General features: G+C 43.4%; 1 protein-coding gene across 2 annotated transcripts in view; it reads right to left on the bottom strand.

The window, feature by feature from the left end:
• LOC146173804 (uncharacterized) overlaps positions 1-8,292 on the bottom strand; it is a 45,718-nt gene extending 37,426 nt beyond the window's left edge. For both annotated transcript variants that reach the window (XM_084584909.1, XM_084584910.1), the window contains exons 1-3: positions 8,113-8,292; positions 6,461-6,565; positions 5,094-5,255 (exon numbers count right to left, since the gene is read on the bottom strand). In XM_084584909.1, the coding sequence (XP_084441035.1) occupies positions 5,094-5,255; positions 6,461-6,565; positions 8,113-8,175 (330 nt within the window). In that variant the 5' untranslated portion in view covers positions 8,176-8,292. The remainder of the gene's footprint in view (positions 1-5,093; positions 5,256-6,460; positions 6,566-8,112) is intronic.
• Between the last annotated feature and the right edge of the window lie 10,839 nt (positions 8,293-19,131).

Below are 19,131 nucleotides of genomic sequence, written 5' to 3'. Positions count from 1 at the left end.
GCACGCCGACAATGCTGCCAACACTGCGAGATTGCTGACGCTAGTCGTCTCTAGTCTTCAGCAGAACAGAACTATTCTATTACGGAACGGGAGTGCCTGGCTCTCGTTTGGGTCATTGAAAAATTCCGACCCTTCCTGTCTGGCCGACCCTTCACTGTTATTACCGACCACAATGCCTTACGTTGGCTCTCTTTTCTTAAGTATCCTGCAGATAGCCTCGGCCGCGGGGTACTGCGCTTGCAGGGATATATAGCTTTTCTGTATGCCCAAATCAGGTCGGCTTCACCAGAATGTAGACGGTCTGTCCGTTATCCCATCGATCCCTCTTCCCCTTCAGACAATTAGTCAGACCCCTGTGTCTTCTCTATATCCGACTTTTCCCACATTGCCGATGAAGAGTGCTTGGACCCAACCTTAAATTCTCTCTTCGACCGCCTCCGCACAGAGAGCCTTGACTCTTCCCTAGCCCAGTTCTTTCATCATGGGAGCACGCTGTACCGCCGCAGCATGCGACCTGATGCCGCTGAGCGCTTGCTGGTCGTTTCCCAACACCTACGCTCCGCCGTTCTCGAACAAATGCATGACGCCCCTACAGCTGGCCATCTTGGCCTCTCACGCGCATACGACCGGTTGCGCCGGCGTTTCTTCTGGCCTAGACTCTACCGCTCCGTCCAACGCTATGTAGCCACTTGCGACATCTGTAAACGCTGGAAGAGACCTCCTGTACTGCCTCCTGGACACCTTTAGCCAATTGCTATCCCAACTGAGCAGTTTTCTGGTGTTGGCCTTTAAATCCTAGGCCCTTCCCGGAGTCCTCGTCAGGTAGCAAATGAATCGCTGTGGCCACCGACTATGCCACGCGGTATGTGATCACTCGGGCCATTCCAACTAGCTGCACCATTGACGTTGCTTACTTCCTTTTGTACGACGTCATACTTCACCATGGTGCTCCCCGTCAACTACTTACCGACCATGGCCGCTGTTCCCTTTCCCGAGTTGTTGACGAAATACTTTGTTTTTGCTCCGTTTGGCACAAGTTCACCACGGCGTATCACCCTCCGACACACGGCCTTATGGAACGCCTTAACCGCACACTGACCGACACGCTCGCCATATATGTATCCGACAGTCACCGCGACTGAGACATTAGTCTCCCATTTCTCACTTTTTCATATAACTCTTCGCGCCATGACACTGCTGGGTACTCTCCAATCTATCTTCTCTTTGGAAGAGAGACCCTAGGGCCTTTCGACATTTTGCTTCCCGCCGCTGGCCCCGTCACAACTTATGCCTGGGATACCATCACCCGAGCTGACGCTGCTCGCCAGATTGCTCGTCACAAGCTCTTCATTTCTCAAGAATCTCAAAAACGCGCTACGATGCTCACCATCGTGATGTTCACTATCCTCCCTGATTTCTGGTGTTGCTCTGGCTTCCGTGCCGTCGTGTGGGGTTGTGTGAAAAATGTCTGCCGCATTACACAGGTCCTTATCGTGTACTACGACCTGTGACCAATGTTACCTATGAGTTTACACCGATACGTCCAAACTCGCCGCCTGTTGCGCCCATTTCCGAAATCGTACATGTGGTCCACCACAAGCCGTATTCCCCTCCACACCGCACCGGGACGTTGCACCGGGACGTTGCCTTTTGCCGAGGGGGATAGGGTTACCAGGAAACGCGTGAGCGAAGTGGTGTGCTCACAGACAACGACGACGGCCGAGGAACGCGTGGACGACAAAGTCTTCTGAAAGGCGAAGATGCTGACAGAGTGAATGCTGCCCGGCTCCCTAAGTATTTGCGCTGGGTTCCACCGATTACAGCGTCAGTAACATCATATACATCCCCGTAACAATATGATATGCTTGCAGGATTTTGCATTGGCTCTGTATTTCCCCGCTCCAGAATGATGGTCTCCTTAAGCACCGGTCTGCATTTATGCTTCCGGCAGTGATTTTGCAAATTCTCTCTCATCGGAAAGCACACATTTTTTATGCGCACAAAGTCGGGCATTTAAGCACCAATCGATCTGTCTAACATGCATTTTGCCGCATGCAATTCAATAAACAACTTGCGTTGCACACGGAAAAAACTTTGTCTCGTAGTTAACCGCGTACTGTGAGTATTCCATAGTCCTAGCTTGGCACAAACTAGCCAGTTCACATGGGGGAAAACCCACTTGAACATCCCGACAATTTTCGACCTTTTCTATGTTGTGTGAAAGCGTCTGCACGTAAGGCATGACTTCAATCTTGAAGTCAGTAAATACAATGCAATCGAAGCCGGCCTAAAGTGAAAAAAAAGGAGAAAGATAGAACAAAAAAAAGAAACTAATACAAAAAGTGAAAGAAAAGAAAGAAAGCACATGCGTTGCTTCTTCGATGAAGGGTATATATATGAATGTGAAGTTCTTGGAAATAAACTGAGTTGTCACTTCGGCGTTGTCCCGAGCAACTCTGTCTGCGTGCGTCCGCTGGTTTCTAATCTCTATGTAACATTACCTGGCCTTAGCTGAGAAATGTTAGTTTTCCGCAATTCGAAAGCAACTTGTTACAGGAGTTTTTGCTGTGGTAACTTTCATTTTCAATAACAGTAATGTTATACGCCAGTGTCGTATAATCTACAGTGCGATAAAAATCAATCAGTAAAAGGTAATCGCCGAAGGAGTTAAATAATAAAACAAGTACACTGCTTGAGAATATGTTCAGTGTGATATGTAAACCAGATATGTGCCAGAAGTTCAGCATCAAGAACAGACCATCGTTGGCCAACGTGGCGAGCAACTACTCAGTCGTTGATGATTTTCAGAAGCAGACCACAATCCCTCCCATTAAAAGTGAAAGAATTAGGTAGGCCGTTTGTGAGTTACAGAATGCCGCAGTAACCCAATTATTGGAAGTACTTTGAAGGCCGTTCTGGTGTTTAGGCCAATTATTGCTGCACAGGCCACTGACTTCATAATTTGCATGCATGTTAACCCCCACGGCAAGTCGGAAGTTTGATTTTCATGCGGAGGGCATGCCCTGTCTCACTCTAGACGACGTAATTGGATAACCAGCGGAAGCGAAGAAGAAATATTCCAGCTCTATGCATCAAGCTATCTGAATGCTAGCTTCAATTTTTTATTGCTCAGTAAAGTTCTGAATGCAGAAAAGGCGGCGCTACGTTTATGGCTGGCCAGGAATATGATATTTATAAAGGAGATAGACGTGCGGACAAAAAAGTGCAAAGAGGAGTAAACTGTCTTGGTGTGCGCAAATACGAGAGGGGCCAAAAAGGTGCGGCGTTCTTGTAACTGAAAAAGGGAGGGAAGCTTCGATGATATCAAGGTCTGTAAAAATAATACTTGTGAATGTTGTTTGCTTCATTGCGATGACGACATCCTGAAAGAAGTTGGATGGCCACATTTGCCAAAGAGCACGTGTGGTATATGCCTGTGCAAACTAACGAGAAGGCGTTGTCCAGGCACCGTCTCCTAGATAAGATACTTTCATGTTTGCACAGTGACACCTCTTGCGAAGTATATCTTCTTGTCGTTTTCTATATGCCTGCGAATCTGCAGAAATGGACTTTCACCGCTCTCTATATCAGAGTATGTGGACTTCAGCACCAGCGGTGACGTGGATTGTGGTATGGAACAGCACTGATAGGAATATACTGCGTGGCTTTAACAGCCGGCTCACTCAGACCCCCTCCCCCTCTGATGTGTGCGGTTTACAGAGCTGATGATTTCGTTGGAGATCTTCAGTTAATGCTATCTAAAAAAACAGCGCGAACAAACGGACGCGAAAGGAGGAAACCACAGGAACAGCGCATGTTCCTTTGATTTCTTCCTTTCGTCCCCGTTTGCTCCCGATGTTTTTTAGATAATGTATCACCAACTCACCCGCTTAACTATCCTGTTGAGTTAGTGCTAATCGAGACGCGCATGAGGCAGGGACAGCGCTGAACGTCGCTGCACTTTGCTAACCCCAGGACGCAAATTTGTACGGAGCACTGGAGGTTGCGTGCAATCTGCAGGAGATACTTACAGACTCATGTCGAATACAATGTTAGCAAATGTGCATCAGCGAGAACTCATGTACTGATGTGTTGTAACCTTTCGCTGTACGTACTCACATTGCTGAGCACCCACAACGTTCATTGCAGCTTTCGGCTGACACGATATAATTTCATTTTACATATACCGATGGCCAGCTTGCCTCTCTTTTAATTCATGCGCCTTTCGGGCAATGCTTAGCTGCTAGTTACAACCTACCTGGTTTCAGTCCTACCACTGTGGCTGTGCATAGGGGCTGAGCAATGTTGGGGACAGACAGACATCAACTGGTTAAGTTAACTTATAGTTTACATCGAGCCGCTTTCCAGTCTTACTAGTTTTCATATCAGAGCATTTCTAGAATTCCGACGTGGAAAACAGCATCGAAAAGACCGCATGAGATATTAATAACCTGATTCTATTACCTTAAGGATCAGCATTTCTTAGAAACGTTAGGAAAATCCTCTTACAACCATAAGACGGGTAGCTTTGAACTCAAAGTTTAAATTGCGATTGTAATCAAAGCCTCATGGTTTTGGCATAAATGTGTCCCATATCTCGCTCTTAATGTCTTGCAGTTGACCAATTTTAGTACCTGCCAAGAATGGGTACTCCTTATTTTATCAGAGATTTTTGAACGGGCGAATGTGCGGTAACCAACACCGATATTGCTGTAAATATAGGCAAGAACAACATATTTGCTCGGCGAAGGCGATACACAGCTTCTAAAAATGCGCGCGAAAAAAACAGGAATGAAGTGCGTGCTTTGGAAAGAACACAAACTGCAGACCAGCCGCAACTCAGTGCACAGAAAGAGATGCACTCTCGAACAAAATTTGAAAAGGCAAATCAATGGCTTCAATTGGGGAGCTCAGATATAATGGAAATATACTATTTCCAGGGGTGAGACTGTATTATATGCATTATTCAGTACTCTGACAACCGGTGTTCACTCGGGCGTAATGTTGCAGTTACATCACTGCCACACTTGCTGTTCGTCATTGTTTACAATTCTGAATTTGATGGGCATCCCAGCTTTTTCGGAAAAACTTACCGGCATTTCAGCAGCGGTAACGTAACAGTCGCAGTATCCACACTTCAAATCTCTCATGGGGCACTGGTCTTGTATGTGGACTTCCAAGCTCCCTTTTTCTTGTTGGCTCCCACAAAGAGGGCACAGGAGTCTGCCATTTTTCAGGCAAGACTTGTAATGCTCCTGAAACATTATTAAGTTCCTGATTCAGGGGAAGTGGAAACTATACAGAAAAAGATGTCATAATTACGACGACTCAGTTCAGTTCAGTCGTGTCCGATTCTTCGTGACTCTATGGACCATATCACGCCACGCTTTCCGGTCTCTCACTATCTTCCTAACATCACATAACTTCATCTGCAGCGCCTCGAGGACGCCATCTAACCATCGCGAATGCATAATTTATGCATTCCTGCATGAGAAACCTTTAAACTAGGTTTTGCATATTTATGCGCAATGTTTGCTTTCTCGTGACCGCAACCCGTTATATTTCTTAGCGCGGGTAGGGAAATCTAGTGTTACCATCAGTTTTCCTTGCAAATAGAATCGATAGGCCTGCCTGAAGTAAGAATAGAGTGCCACAGTAAAAACAAATAATCCGGTGTGTAATAGCCATCAGCGCAAGCTTTCCTGTGACAGTCATCATAGACCAGTTTGACGTTGTTTTCCAGCGGGGATCCTCAGTGTTCTCTTTTGTTGCTGCCTGTTGGGGAAAAGGTAATCTCGTGTCTTGTAGCTTTCGCACAAGGTTATTTCTCGTGTTTTGAGTGAAAATATTAGCTGCACAAACCGGCTTATTTTTTTTACAGGGATAGTAGACATACCTCTGAATGCTACCACGGTACGTCTGGGTTGGACAGACTAGAAATTTTATTCAGAGATTGGAATATGTGTGCTCTTGGTCCAGTGCTCAGGTGACGCTTCACGAATGCGTTAACAGCAGCCTCTTTTTGACCTTTTTATTAGAAAAGCAGTTCTGTAGTCGGAATATGACAAATGGCAAAAGCGTTCTTGTGATAAAATGATCGTTTATAAATTGGACTCTGGAGCAAAGGAGGTTTATAAATATTTGGTGAAGTATTAAACGAGTTTAGTTAGTTATAGGCAAGGTTGTTTTGTTCAAGCGAAAAAGAATATTCGGAGCACTACGCCCAACATATTCAGTAAAAGATACAGCGGCCTGCTTTTGCGCAAAATATATTATGCTAGTTAAAAGTACATGGTTCATATCAGAACAAAATTACCGTGGTTTAACAATAATTTCTTGTTTCTGCAAAGACATCGTATGCTTAGCTCGGGCAAGGTAATTGCTAGCATAATACAGAAACTGAAATGTATATTTGAAGAAAATATTTTGAAGTGAGTTTAATAAACTTAAAGTCCCTTACCATGACTTCTCTGAATTTTCCTTTGTAAGAGCAGTTACCGGGTGCATTTGGGCAAACACATATTGCATTACGGAAGCGTAAGTATACGCTGGCATCGATTCCTATCTGTAAGATGAAAATACAGATAATATGTTAGCTTTCAAGAAAGGCTGGGGTCAGTTTTAATACACATGGCAGGCAGCACTGGTTATTATAAACGTTCGAGTCATTACGCATTTTAGAAGCTATTCAGTTAAATACTATTGTTGTGAATTATAGGTTTATATGGCTGAACAACAGCTCCGCGTATGCTCTCGTAGAGGATTTTGAAGGTGAATGGCTCGTGAATTCCCGTAGTAACAAGAGGTAATATGTTCTTTGCAGTTTTCAAGATTGTGTGTTCTGTTTTTGAAATTAGCTTCAAATTCGTGACATTTTATGATAGAAATACGAGATCAGGTTACATTCTGGCCGCCAAAACTTTAGTAAGATGTTGGCAGGTGAGCTTTACTTTCTCTAATAATCAAAGTTCTTTAAGTCACCAAGTTGCCGCAGATTGTAGTTTTATACGCATCGCTTTGCATGTTTCAAATTACAGTTTGTAAATAAAGCATATGACGTATGACCTGACGAGGCGGCGCTGATATTCCTCTGCTGGGCAACTAAACATATTTGCCTATACCAGCACGGGTCCATACAAGCACGACGCATCATGAACTCATGGCAGATATAATTACTTAGTTTGTTTATCTATTACCTTATTTATATAACAGACACAAGTTATGACTGGTTGTAATATCCCAGAGAACTGAGGCTATGAAGGACGCATAATGGAGACCACGTACATTTCTACGAACTTGTGTTCTTTCACGTGCACTGAAGTTACACAGTTGATGGGCGTTAATGCTTTTGATGTGAGTGATGTGTCACAGAGAAGCACCGCAGTTGCTTCAAAGCTGCTTGCTTCTCCCTCTAGGTTGTATATGTTACGGTGCTGTGGTTTACACGGCAAACTCGCTGGCTGCCTACTGCGAGTATATTAGCGTGATATTGCGACCGGAAGATGAAATAATTAAAATAACCACAACACCTAAAAGTACGAATATACGGGCAGCTGCGCGCGAAACACGTGCTTCTACAGAATAGCTAAGCGGGCGAGTTGGTGATACATGGCTAAAAATAAAACAGCGCGAAACACACAGACGAAAGAATAGCAGCGCTTGTGGTGTTTGTTTCTAATCTTTTGTCTGTTTGTTCCGCGCTGTTTTATTTTTAACAACGTACTTCTGTTCATGTCAACCTCTACACTGCCGGCCAATTAAAAAAAGTACTCGAAACCTAAAATGCAAAATTACCATATCATCTTCATGCTGATTTTAGTTATTTCTGTTGATGGCCAATGATTTTAATAGTATGCTTAGAATGTCGTTATGGCTGCGCGGTCGAGATGCTCAGTATGAAACCATTAATTTACTACGAATACTTTCTGGGAAATCTTATAATACTTAGATGACTGACCTTTCATATCCATGCTGGGCGCTTCTTTCTACTAGCTAAGACTTGATTTTTCAGCTGTCAAACAGAATACGGCTCCACTTTGTCTTTCTACAATCAAAACGTTTCTTTTGAGCGGCAAATATCACTGAAGGACAAGTAGTGCCTTAAGTGCTCACTTTGCTGTTTACGGGACCACGCCACAGGCATTGGGGGCAGGTGAAATTTCTCTTCGAGTCCATGTGCGAACGTACGCTTTCTCCGCAGAAGATGTGGCCATTGCCATCTGTGTGACGTATGCCAGTTATGGCATGACACGATGAGCAAAGAAGGGCAGGTGCGAGCGCCTCACAAAATGCCATTCTGAACGCCCGGAAAGTGCATGATCACGTATGACTTCGAGAGACTCATCATAGAAGACTTGGGGTATTTTCCTCGAATCTTTACTTATCTGCAAGAGAAACAAGTGACGAGGAAAATAAGTAAGCTATTTGGGAGCGCAGCATAGAGCGCCGAAAATGCCAATGCGTAAAGGTTGCCCCAAATGAGAAAGCGAAAAAGAAGGCAATATAAGGCATTTTAAACAGTGTTGAACTGAAAAGACCTCTGAAATGTATTTTCCATGCTTAAGAGGAAAGGAATATATGGGAAGAACTTCCCGTTTTCTGAAAGGACTTAAAGACAATAATTTATACTGCACAATAGGCTTCGATGATGTTCAAGAAGTCAGATAGCGACACAGTGACTCCATGGCTTTCAATGTTGGTTCCACCGTCGCTATAACAATATCAAAATTATGTTAACGTTTTGAGTGCCTAATCTATAGTATTGCGATTGTTCGATTTAGAGACGGTACAGCTGTGATGTAGAGTTTTGATAGCGGCGTGACAAGACCGAGACGTGCAGTTCGGAAAGGAAGAGAAATTATAGGTTCTGTTTTCCTGAAGCTAGGAAATTAATGACGGAAACACAGCCCAAGGAATGAGCATTAAAGCCTGTTTAAAACTGTAGGAAGTGGGGTTGATGTGCATCTTTCTATTCTTAAGAATGGTGCTCTCAAAAACATACAAAAATAACTCGCTATCACCAGTGGTTTCAAAATACACACTGCAAAATGTGCTTATAAATCAGAGGATTAAAAAACGGCGGCCCAGAACGGCCTCTTATAAGAAAAAACTCGACTCTACATCTGCTTGTGACCGCAGGACAGCTATTCAAACGATACACACAGGAAGGTTCGCACTGAATTCTCCCTACCCTTTTGTTACCAGTCATTATGTTAGCTTGCTTTGGGTCCATCAGGAGATAATTTGTAAAGAGGTTAAAATGTTTGCGAAATGCAACTGCTCTAGTACAACAGCTAACTACGATAACATGTATATCAGCGGCGAAAATGAATAAATATTGAACTCGCAAACTAACTCAGCCACTGTTAATAAGTTTAAGAAAACCAGTGGTTTAATGTTTACAAAACTAGCGTATACCTGAGAGAAGATTACTGCCATACAAGAAGAAAATCAGAAACGTACTACTTTGGCGTACAATAGAAGAGGATAAGAAGAAAACAAGGAGAGGTGCTGTCGTATTTCACTCTACATGAGAATCATAAGCGACTGTCATGTTTTACGTTGAAAAATCGTATGTCTCTTGTAGTACAGAATATTTTCTCTGAAGCAACAGTGACAAAAGTCACATGATGGGAAGTGAATTCACTGCAGATAATTGATACGCCTCCCCCAACATCTGTCTAGGCTTGCCAGCGTCACAGTTGTTATAGCAACTGTGATGCCATCATTTGTCGAGCCCCTGAGTGTGAAGTGGGACAACGTAATTTCATTTAATTTTCATTTCATTTATTGATTACTTAAGGGCCCGAAGGCAATACATAAAGGTGGACATATATAATTTTGGAAAGGTCGGAAATAATGGAAATAAAGCACACAGTGAAAAGTAAGAAAAGGAACTACAAAGTGCAACACACATGAGAACTATGGTATTCATGTAAGAGTTTAGCAAATGATTATACAGCGCTATAACATAAGACTAAAATAAGAAAACAAATAGTGCAAATAACAGTCGATATCTAAGTGAAATGAGCTTTTAATGTTTCGCGGAATGTTTTACAATCAGTGCTTGAAGCGATGTCCTTAGGCAGCGAATTGCAGACTACAATTGCGTTGGGCAAGAATGAGTGGTTATAAGGAGACGTGTGGCCCCTTATACGTGCGATCGGTTTAGTGTGGCTGAGGCGGGCGGACGTTCTTAGTGGGGAAGCTATCAAGTAGTGACGGGATTTGGTATTATGATAAAATGTGTGAAATAAACATAGGCGAGAAATGATACGTCGCGATTCGAGTGTTGCGAGATGAAAGGACTGCTTGAGGAAAGTGACACTTGATTTTCGTAACATCAAGTGATGAACCGAGCTGCATGATTTTGGATTGATTCCAATTTGAGGGTGGTACAGGATTGCATCGATGCCAGATGGATGACGCATACTCTAACTTTGGGCGTACAAATGTTAACTGATGTTAACATTGTTAATGTTAACAGAATGTTAACTAATGGATAAATTTATAATGCAACGACAGCTAATCCTGTGGCAAGACCCGCCCCAATGAAACCGTGCACAAAAGCTTCTGCCAGCTTCGCCGAGATCATGTATTCGATCTGTCGATACCGGTATTTTCAGAAATAATGCAAACAACCTTCATGCAAGTATTTATAGATAATAATGCTAGAATGCGATCGTTCATACTCTGGGAGGGCAAGGTCTCAATATTGTACCAAGCGCAAGACCACACTGAAGGCTGCTTGATCATTTTTCAGATCACTGCAAGTAACTTGTTGGGCGTTGCATAAACCCATTTTATTAGTCTTTGTTAGTTTTCAGCAATCACTGCGACCCCTGTCTTGTTCTCTCTGCATTATGTTTATTTTGATCTTATTCTTATTCGGCCTGTCGACCCCCGCCGTTTGAAAGGACCTGGGTATGGTTAGCGGCGATATTTCCAGCCTGAAAGAACCAAGTATATTGAAATACGCCACTGAGCCATAACAGAGAAGCCATAAGAGAAGCCGTAGCAGGTGGGCAGAGAAGAGCAGCTGCAATGCGGACGCCTGAAAGTTCTGCTTCTTTGCTGTACAGATTCCCCTCCTTCTTGCTACGTGGTTATCAGCATCTGGCTGTGAAAATATCGGCATCAACGCGAGGTCATCGTGATTTGTAGCAGGGAACTGGACGTCATCAAATCTGCCAACACGTTCCTGTCTTCAACGCCACCATGCGTCCAAGGAACGTTGACCTCACCCACCGCGGATATAAAAGCCAGCGGTTTCAACGACTTCTTCAGTGGGCAGAGAAGAGCAGCTGCAATGCGGACGTCTGAAAGCTCTTTCTGCTTCTTTGCTGTACAGGTTGGTGATGGTACTTCCTTATACGCTAAACGTGTCCAGCAACGTTTGTACACTGCTCTTCCCTTGCCCACTTGTGCTAGGTTCAACGACCTGCGAATGCATGCATGTTGTGAAGCTTTTATTGTTAGCAGGCGACATTGAGTCAAACCCTGGCCCTGAACTAGGTGAAGATAACCTTAATGCTGATCTTCTTGCTGCTATTGCGGCGCTATCGGCAAAATCAGATGCCCGCCATGCTGAACTGATGGATACCTTAACCAAGCTCGGCTAACCAACATGTATTAGAGCAGAAAGTGTGTGATCTCACTTCCAGGCTTATGGCTGTTGAATCGCACGTACAGACGTTGGAAGGCAAATGCTCCCAAGGACTCACTGATGCTATTTATGCTGAGTCTGCTGCAATAAATTCACGGTTAGATGATCTTGAGGACCAGTCCCGTCGAGGCAGCCTTATCTTTTGCGGTGTCCCGGACAAGGGCTCGGAAATCTGGGCTGAGTCCGAAGAATACATTCGGAAAATTCTTTGAGACATTAGCCTTATCTTCTCCTGATGAGTGCATCCATCGTGCTCACAGACTGGGCTCGTATATATCGGAGGGATGGCGACCTATCGTTGTGAAATTCGGTTCCCCTAAATTAAGAGACAAGATTTTATCGCAGCGCTCTAAATTCAAAGGTTCTAAGATTTGCGATTAGGGAAGACTTTTCTCGCACCAAACGCCAGTCCCGCAAAACGTTCGGTGAATTCGGGAAGATTCAGGACAGAAGTATTTATTGCGAGCAAACCGAATGTACAAAGACAAAAAATGCTATGTCTATTGTTCATCGACCGATCGTGTTTGTGAAGTAGATCTTGCCGAAAGTCGTTCTAGTGCTAACAGAGGCCAATATTCTGTTTCGAATTTCATGGACAATACCATGAGTGTTTCATACACTCCTAGCTCATCGCAATAGCTATTCACACGCCAGGTCGCAAAGCCAGTTTCCCTTCTGTTTTCGAATGTACGTAGTGTCCATAACAAACGTGACGATCTGTCTTCAGTTATCGACACGTGTTCAGTCAACATTGTTATCTTAACCGAAACTTGGCTTTTGAGTAATATTGCGAATGATGAAATCTTCAAATGTGAAAGTGTTTCCAATTTTTTTTTCGCTGTGACCGCGACTTGCGTACTGGTGGTGGGGTATTGGTTCCTGTGCGTGATGGTCTGAGATCTTGTCTTTTAGATATCGCTTCACCGTTAGAAATTGTGTGTGCACGTGTCACCCTCGGATATCGCGATTTTATTTTTTGCGTGTGTTATCGCCCACCCACTTCGTGCATGACATTTTGTTCTGATCCACATGACGTATTAAACGCGTTACTTGTGCAGTTTCCTTCAAGTCCGCTCTTCCTTCTTGGCGATTTTAATTATCCAGCAATTATCTGGCATGACTCTCTTCCTACATCAGATGGTTCATCTGGTGCTCTCTCTTCATAAACCTTTGCCTTGATTTTAACTTTAAACAGCTTGTTCTCCAGCCTACGCGATCAACACAACAGTCTTCTAACACGCTTGACCTCATCCTCACTACCACACCTTAGCTGCTTACCTGTTTATGATGCATGCCTGGTCTAAGTGAACATTGCCTAATTTATTTTAAACTGCGAACTTCTGTTCCCACTATGAACAGGCGAAAAGTTATTTCTGACTACAAAAACGCAGACTTTAACTCTATAAATCTTGACCTAATGAATTTCGTCGCTGAATACATTCCAAGTTTTCACACCCGCAGTGTTGAAGACAACTGGGATTTGTACAAAGCAAAAGTGAAATTTTTAATTTATTTCCTTTGTTTCCTTTTTATTTATTTATATAAATAAAAAATAAGTAAATTGTTAATTTATTTTTTGATTTACCAATATTTCCTGATGAGCTTTGATATAGTTATTATAGATTTTGTAAGGTACGTGTTCAATCAAAATTGGTCTCTAATTTTGGAGGGTAACAATTACTGTTTTGGGCGTTACGTAATCCTTCTAAGTTTGATAAAATGGGACGTTACTGAGCGCTAGATGCTGAGATGGATTTTGCGAACCACGAAAGCAATAAATTATTGATCTTCTTCGGGGCCTTCAGATAGCCTAGAAAACTCCGGGCCAGTAAGAGGCTGTGTTCAATGCTTTAATCACGGACGTCCGACCATACTTCGTTTTTGTTGTTTTGTTGCGGTTAGGTATATTCGTAATGGAACGTGCTGTAAAGAGGAGGAAGGGAATAGTTCTCTGGGACTGATTTGGTAGGAGGACAAAATAATGTGTTGCGCCCCGTCTGGAGCGTTGTTTTTCTCATTAGCTTTACATATTTTTGCGTGCATGAGAGCTAGAAAGTAGGTTAAGAGTAATTGAAGTACCCGGCAGTAGTAATTACATCCTAGTGCTGTTATTGTTGTGAGTAGTAATACTCAATATTATTGAAGTGCATTACTAATATTTACAGCAAAAGAATTTGCAAAGTAATTTATTTTCTTTTCAAACGTGATTTTGTCATGTATGCTCTGGAGAATGGACCTTTTCTTTCCTACTTGGCTGGCTGAATCGGTGTGACCAGGGCCGGCTTGCACGATAAAGTCCGAGCTAAGTCCAGACTTAAATGGTGTCTTAAGAAAGACCAAGCTTATTTAAGACGGCTCGTGTTCCGAACGTTGAACGCTTCGGGTTCATGTTCACCAGAGTGGCTTCCCAGAACGGCCTCAGCAACCACTTGGGGCATTTTTCCTCGTAACACAATCTTAAGCCGCAAAAAGCAATGGCACGGATTTTACACAACGCAAAATTGATGGAATGTGTACATCTTACAGCAAGGACAGTGCCAGCGCATCGCTGTATTTCCCTAATTTCTCTACTTAGACACCTGGCGTCCTTGTGTTTTAACCAAGACAGCACTAGAGTCGTAATCATACAAGCGACTTATTCAAGTCAGGACTGAAGCCCAGTCTTGACTCCAGTCTTAAGCGGCCATGCTAGTGGCCTATTCTTTAGACTCCAGTTAAGTCTGGACTTAGCTAAGACAGTCTTAAGATTGTTTTGTGCAAGCGGGCCCTGGTGTTAGAGGCGGAAAATCTTTTCCATTCAAGGTCCCCCATCTTCACACCCGACATTCTATGTAATTTTTTCCATCTCTCTCTCTTCCTGCCATTTAGGCCATGCATCCTTCCTGTTGTCTCAGATGGCTTGGTGCAGGAGTAAAATGCTTCCCCCTAAAGACAGAGTCCGGTGTATCATGATTCCTTAGTCCCTTCAAAAAAAACCTTCTCCTCTGTCAAGTCATTTCAGAATCTTCTAGCTTTTTTCACACTTTTCTTTATCATTCTCTCCTTCTTTACCTTATTTCCTGATGGATCCCAGTGATTGATCTCATTCGGAGAGAAAGCTAAGAAGACTGCTTCAATTTGCACTCACGTTTCTTCAAATTCAGTTCAAAGAGGTTCGCGAAAAAAGAAAATATGCTTAAATTCAAATGAATTTAAACATTTGAACTGAATTCTCTTTACAATCGTCCAGTACTTGGAACGATGTACTATAGAAGACCAAATAACATTTATAATAGCTGTAAACAATATGTTTCAGACATTCAGCCAAATCTGGCGAAATTCAGACACGCAGTGTAGTAACTTTCTACTCCCTGGTCTCGTAGATGATTAAACAACAATATCTTTTGGAGGAAACTAGAGAGAAAATTGAAGTGAACGGCTTTGGATGCTGGATACGTTTTTGAATACTATCTTATAATACATTACACACTTCTCGTCAATGAGTGGTGAGGAAGTTCAAGTTCTGCCTTCAATAGATTCGGTTGCATAGCAACACAGTAAATAAAACTCTCGTGCGCTACAATTCATATCAATAACTAAAACAGAAATGAAGCTTATACGCTACATATAACCACAAATATTCCTTATGCTTTGAGGATGCTGGAAGTATGGGCTGTATTTGTTTCTCTTGACTTTATAATGGACTGTTGAGGGCTAAAAATTGAAGCAGTTGTTTTAAAAAAATTGTCATAATACATCAATTATTTAAGCTAGAAAGGTACCTAAAAGTTAAAAATGACAGGATAGAGGCCACGAATCTGCAAGTAGCAAGCTTACGCTGTTATCAAAGGATAAAATGCTTCAAAAGTTCCATATTCTTAGCAGCTCATGGCAATAAATTTGTTTACACCCTATTTGTAGCATACAATTGGAAGTTACTTTCGAAGTACTGGATCTAGAAAGCTCAGATTTGGATATGCTGTGTTCGATAACTTTCAAAATGAGCAATACAGTATTTGGTAACTAACTCTTGGGAGTGTATTGTTTTCATTCTCTCGCAATACAAAATTTCTCTGCCTGCGAGCTGTTATATTTGCTGCTGGTTCTCCCCCGCGCGAGGCCGTCGTTTCATTATATTGTTGCATTGGTCACGATGGTGGCGGCACTCAGCCGAGGAAAGCACTTACTTGTTTAGCTGCAATCCGTGGACGGCTCAAGTCAAAGAAATCTATTTCGCCGACTGCGATTCCTCTGAAATAAACTTTCATTCTGACAAATGCAAGGCTTCAAACAATTTTCTGTTTGGCTTTTTAGCAAGCCACTTACCACTTCTACGGTGCGTAAATCCGACTTGTGCAGTAAAAACCCTTTCTCTGAGGCAGCACGCACTATATTGAATTGACGCTGCTCATCGAAGGCGGCGGGAAAGTGAACACTATGCGAACAATCACGAGACTTTTGTGAGGCAATCAGCGGACAGATACCTTCCAATGAGTGGAAGCCTCGCGAATATGAGCAGGCTGGCCGTAGCGGTATCGGGGCAGCAGCGAAATCACGATATAAAGGAAGAGTACACGTCGCTGTCGCTGCACTTTGGAGTCTGTTCTGCATCGCAAATCACGTTTCATGCTGTCACGCTCATTTTACATTCCAGGAAAGCAGTGCAAAATGTTATCGGTGAGGCCGACACGACGATAAGCTCAAGGCTCCATGTCGTTGTGCCTTGATACCCGCGTTCTAACACAGCGCCTCAATCTGTGTAGATAAAATGCACGATGTGTGACAAGCGGCCTCATGAAGAGTGCGCAGGGATCCATAGACCGAGTGCAAGAATTGATGTTTGTTGGTGTTGAAAAATGTCTCGTTTTACGCCACCTTATGCCTCATTTTGCCACGTGTGTAGGGAAAAATGAGAAAAATGGGACCTTTCTATAATAGATGAATATTCATAGCTGTAATGTTGCAAGGTTTCTTAGTTCTGTTGACCGTTTAGCTAAGATGCCAAGGAAGGCTCCTGTGCAACACAACGGCCCACACAAGGCAGGCGCGCACTTTTTCAAAGGTGCTGTATGCATGCGTCTCCTCTAAAACTGCGTTTGCGACTCAGATATACGCCGGGTCGTTCGTGACCCATGGTGTTCTCTTGACATAGCACCGCTCCCATGCCGCGATCACTCGCGTCACACTGCTGATAAAACCTTTCGAAAATTTAGGCGCCATTAGCTATGGCTTACTGCTAAAGGTTTCTTTCAGAATTTGAAACGCGTTTGCTTTCATTGAGTCTCACGTGACCTTAGCGGGCTTGGATTTCCAAAGCGGGTTTGCTAGTGGGCTAGCAAGGTGAGAGTGATCTCTACCATATGTTGATAATACCCAGCTATATCTAAAATTCTTTAATCTCAGTCATGGCTAGCCATAAACCAGTGCCTGTCCTCCAGAGTGGAAAGGTGTCCATTAGTTGGTGTCTCTGAACATCTGTGTCTGTGTGGGCCTTTAACGGAATAGTCTTAAAGGACGATACTTGGTTTAAACTGAACGGAGGTGTTTTGTAGTGAAAGTTAAACTAGCCAGGCGCTTCGACTATTCACCGTGTTGCATTTTCGGCGTGGTCGCAGCTTGAATGTAGTGGCAGTGACCTTGAGCCGTTGCCTAGCAACCGCTAGAAGAATAGGTGGTCGTTCGAGGCGGTAGCTGATAGCTGACATCACCGAGCACAAACTGGGCATAGGGCGCTTCCTGACATCACAATCAACATGCCAAAATCCTTGCATTCACGTTTTTATCCCTAGGCCACGGAGGCACATTCATACGGCTCGGTTAAAGCGGGGCTATATGTTGGCTGGTGGCTTACGGTATTGCGTCATCCCGAAGGTGAGAGTGAAAAAAGAAAGAGGTTCAGTAGTGGAGGGCTTCAGATCACCGCGTAACGGGCGCTTTCGCTTCAGCGCACTTTAGGGGTCAAAAGCGCCCTCTATGCCACAAATAAAGCTGAAACCTAAAACCATAGAGTAAAATACTACGTGCTAAAGCCATATCTTTACTTTCAAGCCGAATCTCGAAGCCACGGAAGCAACTCCATGTTTAACCCGTGTAACTCCATGTTTAACCACAAACTAAACCAAAGTAAGTTTTTTTCTCACGCATGTACTTTCGTACAGACCCCTTCGCGACACGGACCCGTCTTTTCTGTTTTTGGTTCTTCTACCGAGCGGCTGCTTCATTTTGTAGGGATACGGGTTTCAGGCAACGTTGCTCAGCGCACATTCCTAGGATAATTTCTATGTGTAGGTTGCGCCATCTATGATTCTTTTAACTTGTAACCTAATTTCTTTTTATTTGCTTTCGATATCACATCTGTATACCTGTGAATGTTCGCGTTCGCGCTGTGGTGCATTGCTAAATGATTGTATGTAAGCGCAGTTTTCAAAATAAAACGTATTGCAACTTTGCACTCGTCCGGTCCGCGTTTTACGTCCCTGTACTTTTTTTGCGATCCTGTGTCTTTCGGGACCAGGGCCCGTATTCCGGGTTTGCGTCGTTATCGAAAGTGTCACTATCTCCCCCCCCCCCCCCCCCTCGAGTCATCTGATTGGCGGTACCGCCAGAACATGATGTTGCCACCTCTCCCGGTTCCGTAGTGACAACACTCTGTTCCGGTGCTTAGACCAATCAGATTACTCGAGGTCACGTGAGAAAGCGACACTTCGATAACGGCGCAAACTCGGAATACGGGCCCCAGTTACTGCTCATGATATGATTCGTCCTTTCACCTGAGCATTATATATTCAAATACATTGTACATCACCATAACACATTAAGCATTTAAGAGCGTGAAGTACGCCAGGCGACGTGCGCTCTTATATTATGTTATAAGCTGCTACTGTGCTGCTTTCTTCCCTGCCCCTCCCCTCCCCCAATTGATTGATTTAAGCATACCAGGGTAAATTATCACATGAGAGTAATGCAGCTTGAAAACTGAGTAGGAAGTGCTGACGCCCGCCCATCACGGTGTGCGAGCAGTGATCATAAATAGATGGCAAGAGAAGAATCAGCTGTAGGGGAATGATGTTTTGTTTTCGTTGTACTGAGTGCTACGGTAGTTAAAACATGGCAAAAATAGTGCCGGTTTTTGGTTTACCTGTTTTAGAGGATTTTGTGACTGTTGCAGATAAATATCAATTAAATATGATTGGGTTTTACATTATTCATTTTACTTACTGAAGTAAACGCGAACCTGGAACTAGTTTTTACGGGAGATGCGTCAAGCATATGAGTACACTTTATTATAGGGTGAGTCTTTCAAAGGGAAGAAAGGTAATCTATGCTATGATGATATCCCTAGAATATACATTACAGCCTTCGGGCACAGGAAAAGATATTGTTAAGGCTATTGTTTTTCTTCGGATTGAGGCTAGTGGCATAAACGCCACTCTAGTTTCTAACATGGCCGGTAGTGACATTTTTTACCACCCCACACTGGTGGCTCC

This window comes from Amblyomma maculatum, chromosome 11 (assembly GCF_055883805.1).
Source record: "Amblyomma maculatum isolate TAMU_Amacu chromosome 11, ASM5588380v1, whole genome shotgun sequence".
NCBI lineage: Eukaryota > Metazoa > Arthropoda > Arachnida > Ixodida > Ixodidae > Amblyomma > Amblyomma maculatum.
Note: the sequence above shows the minus strand (reverse complement) of the source record. Positions and strands in the feature narration are given on the sequence as shown.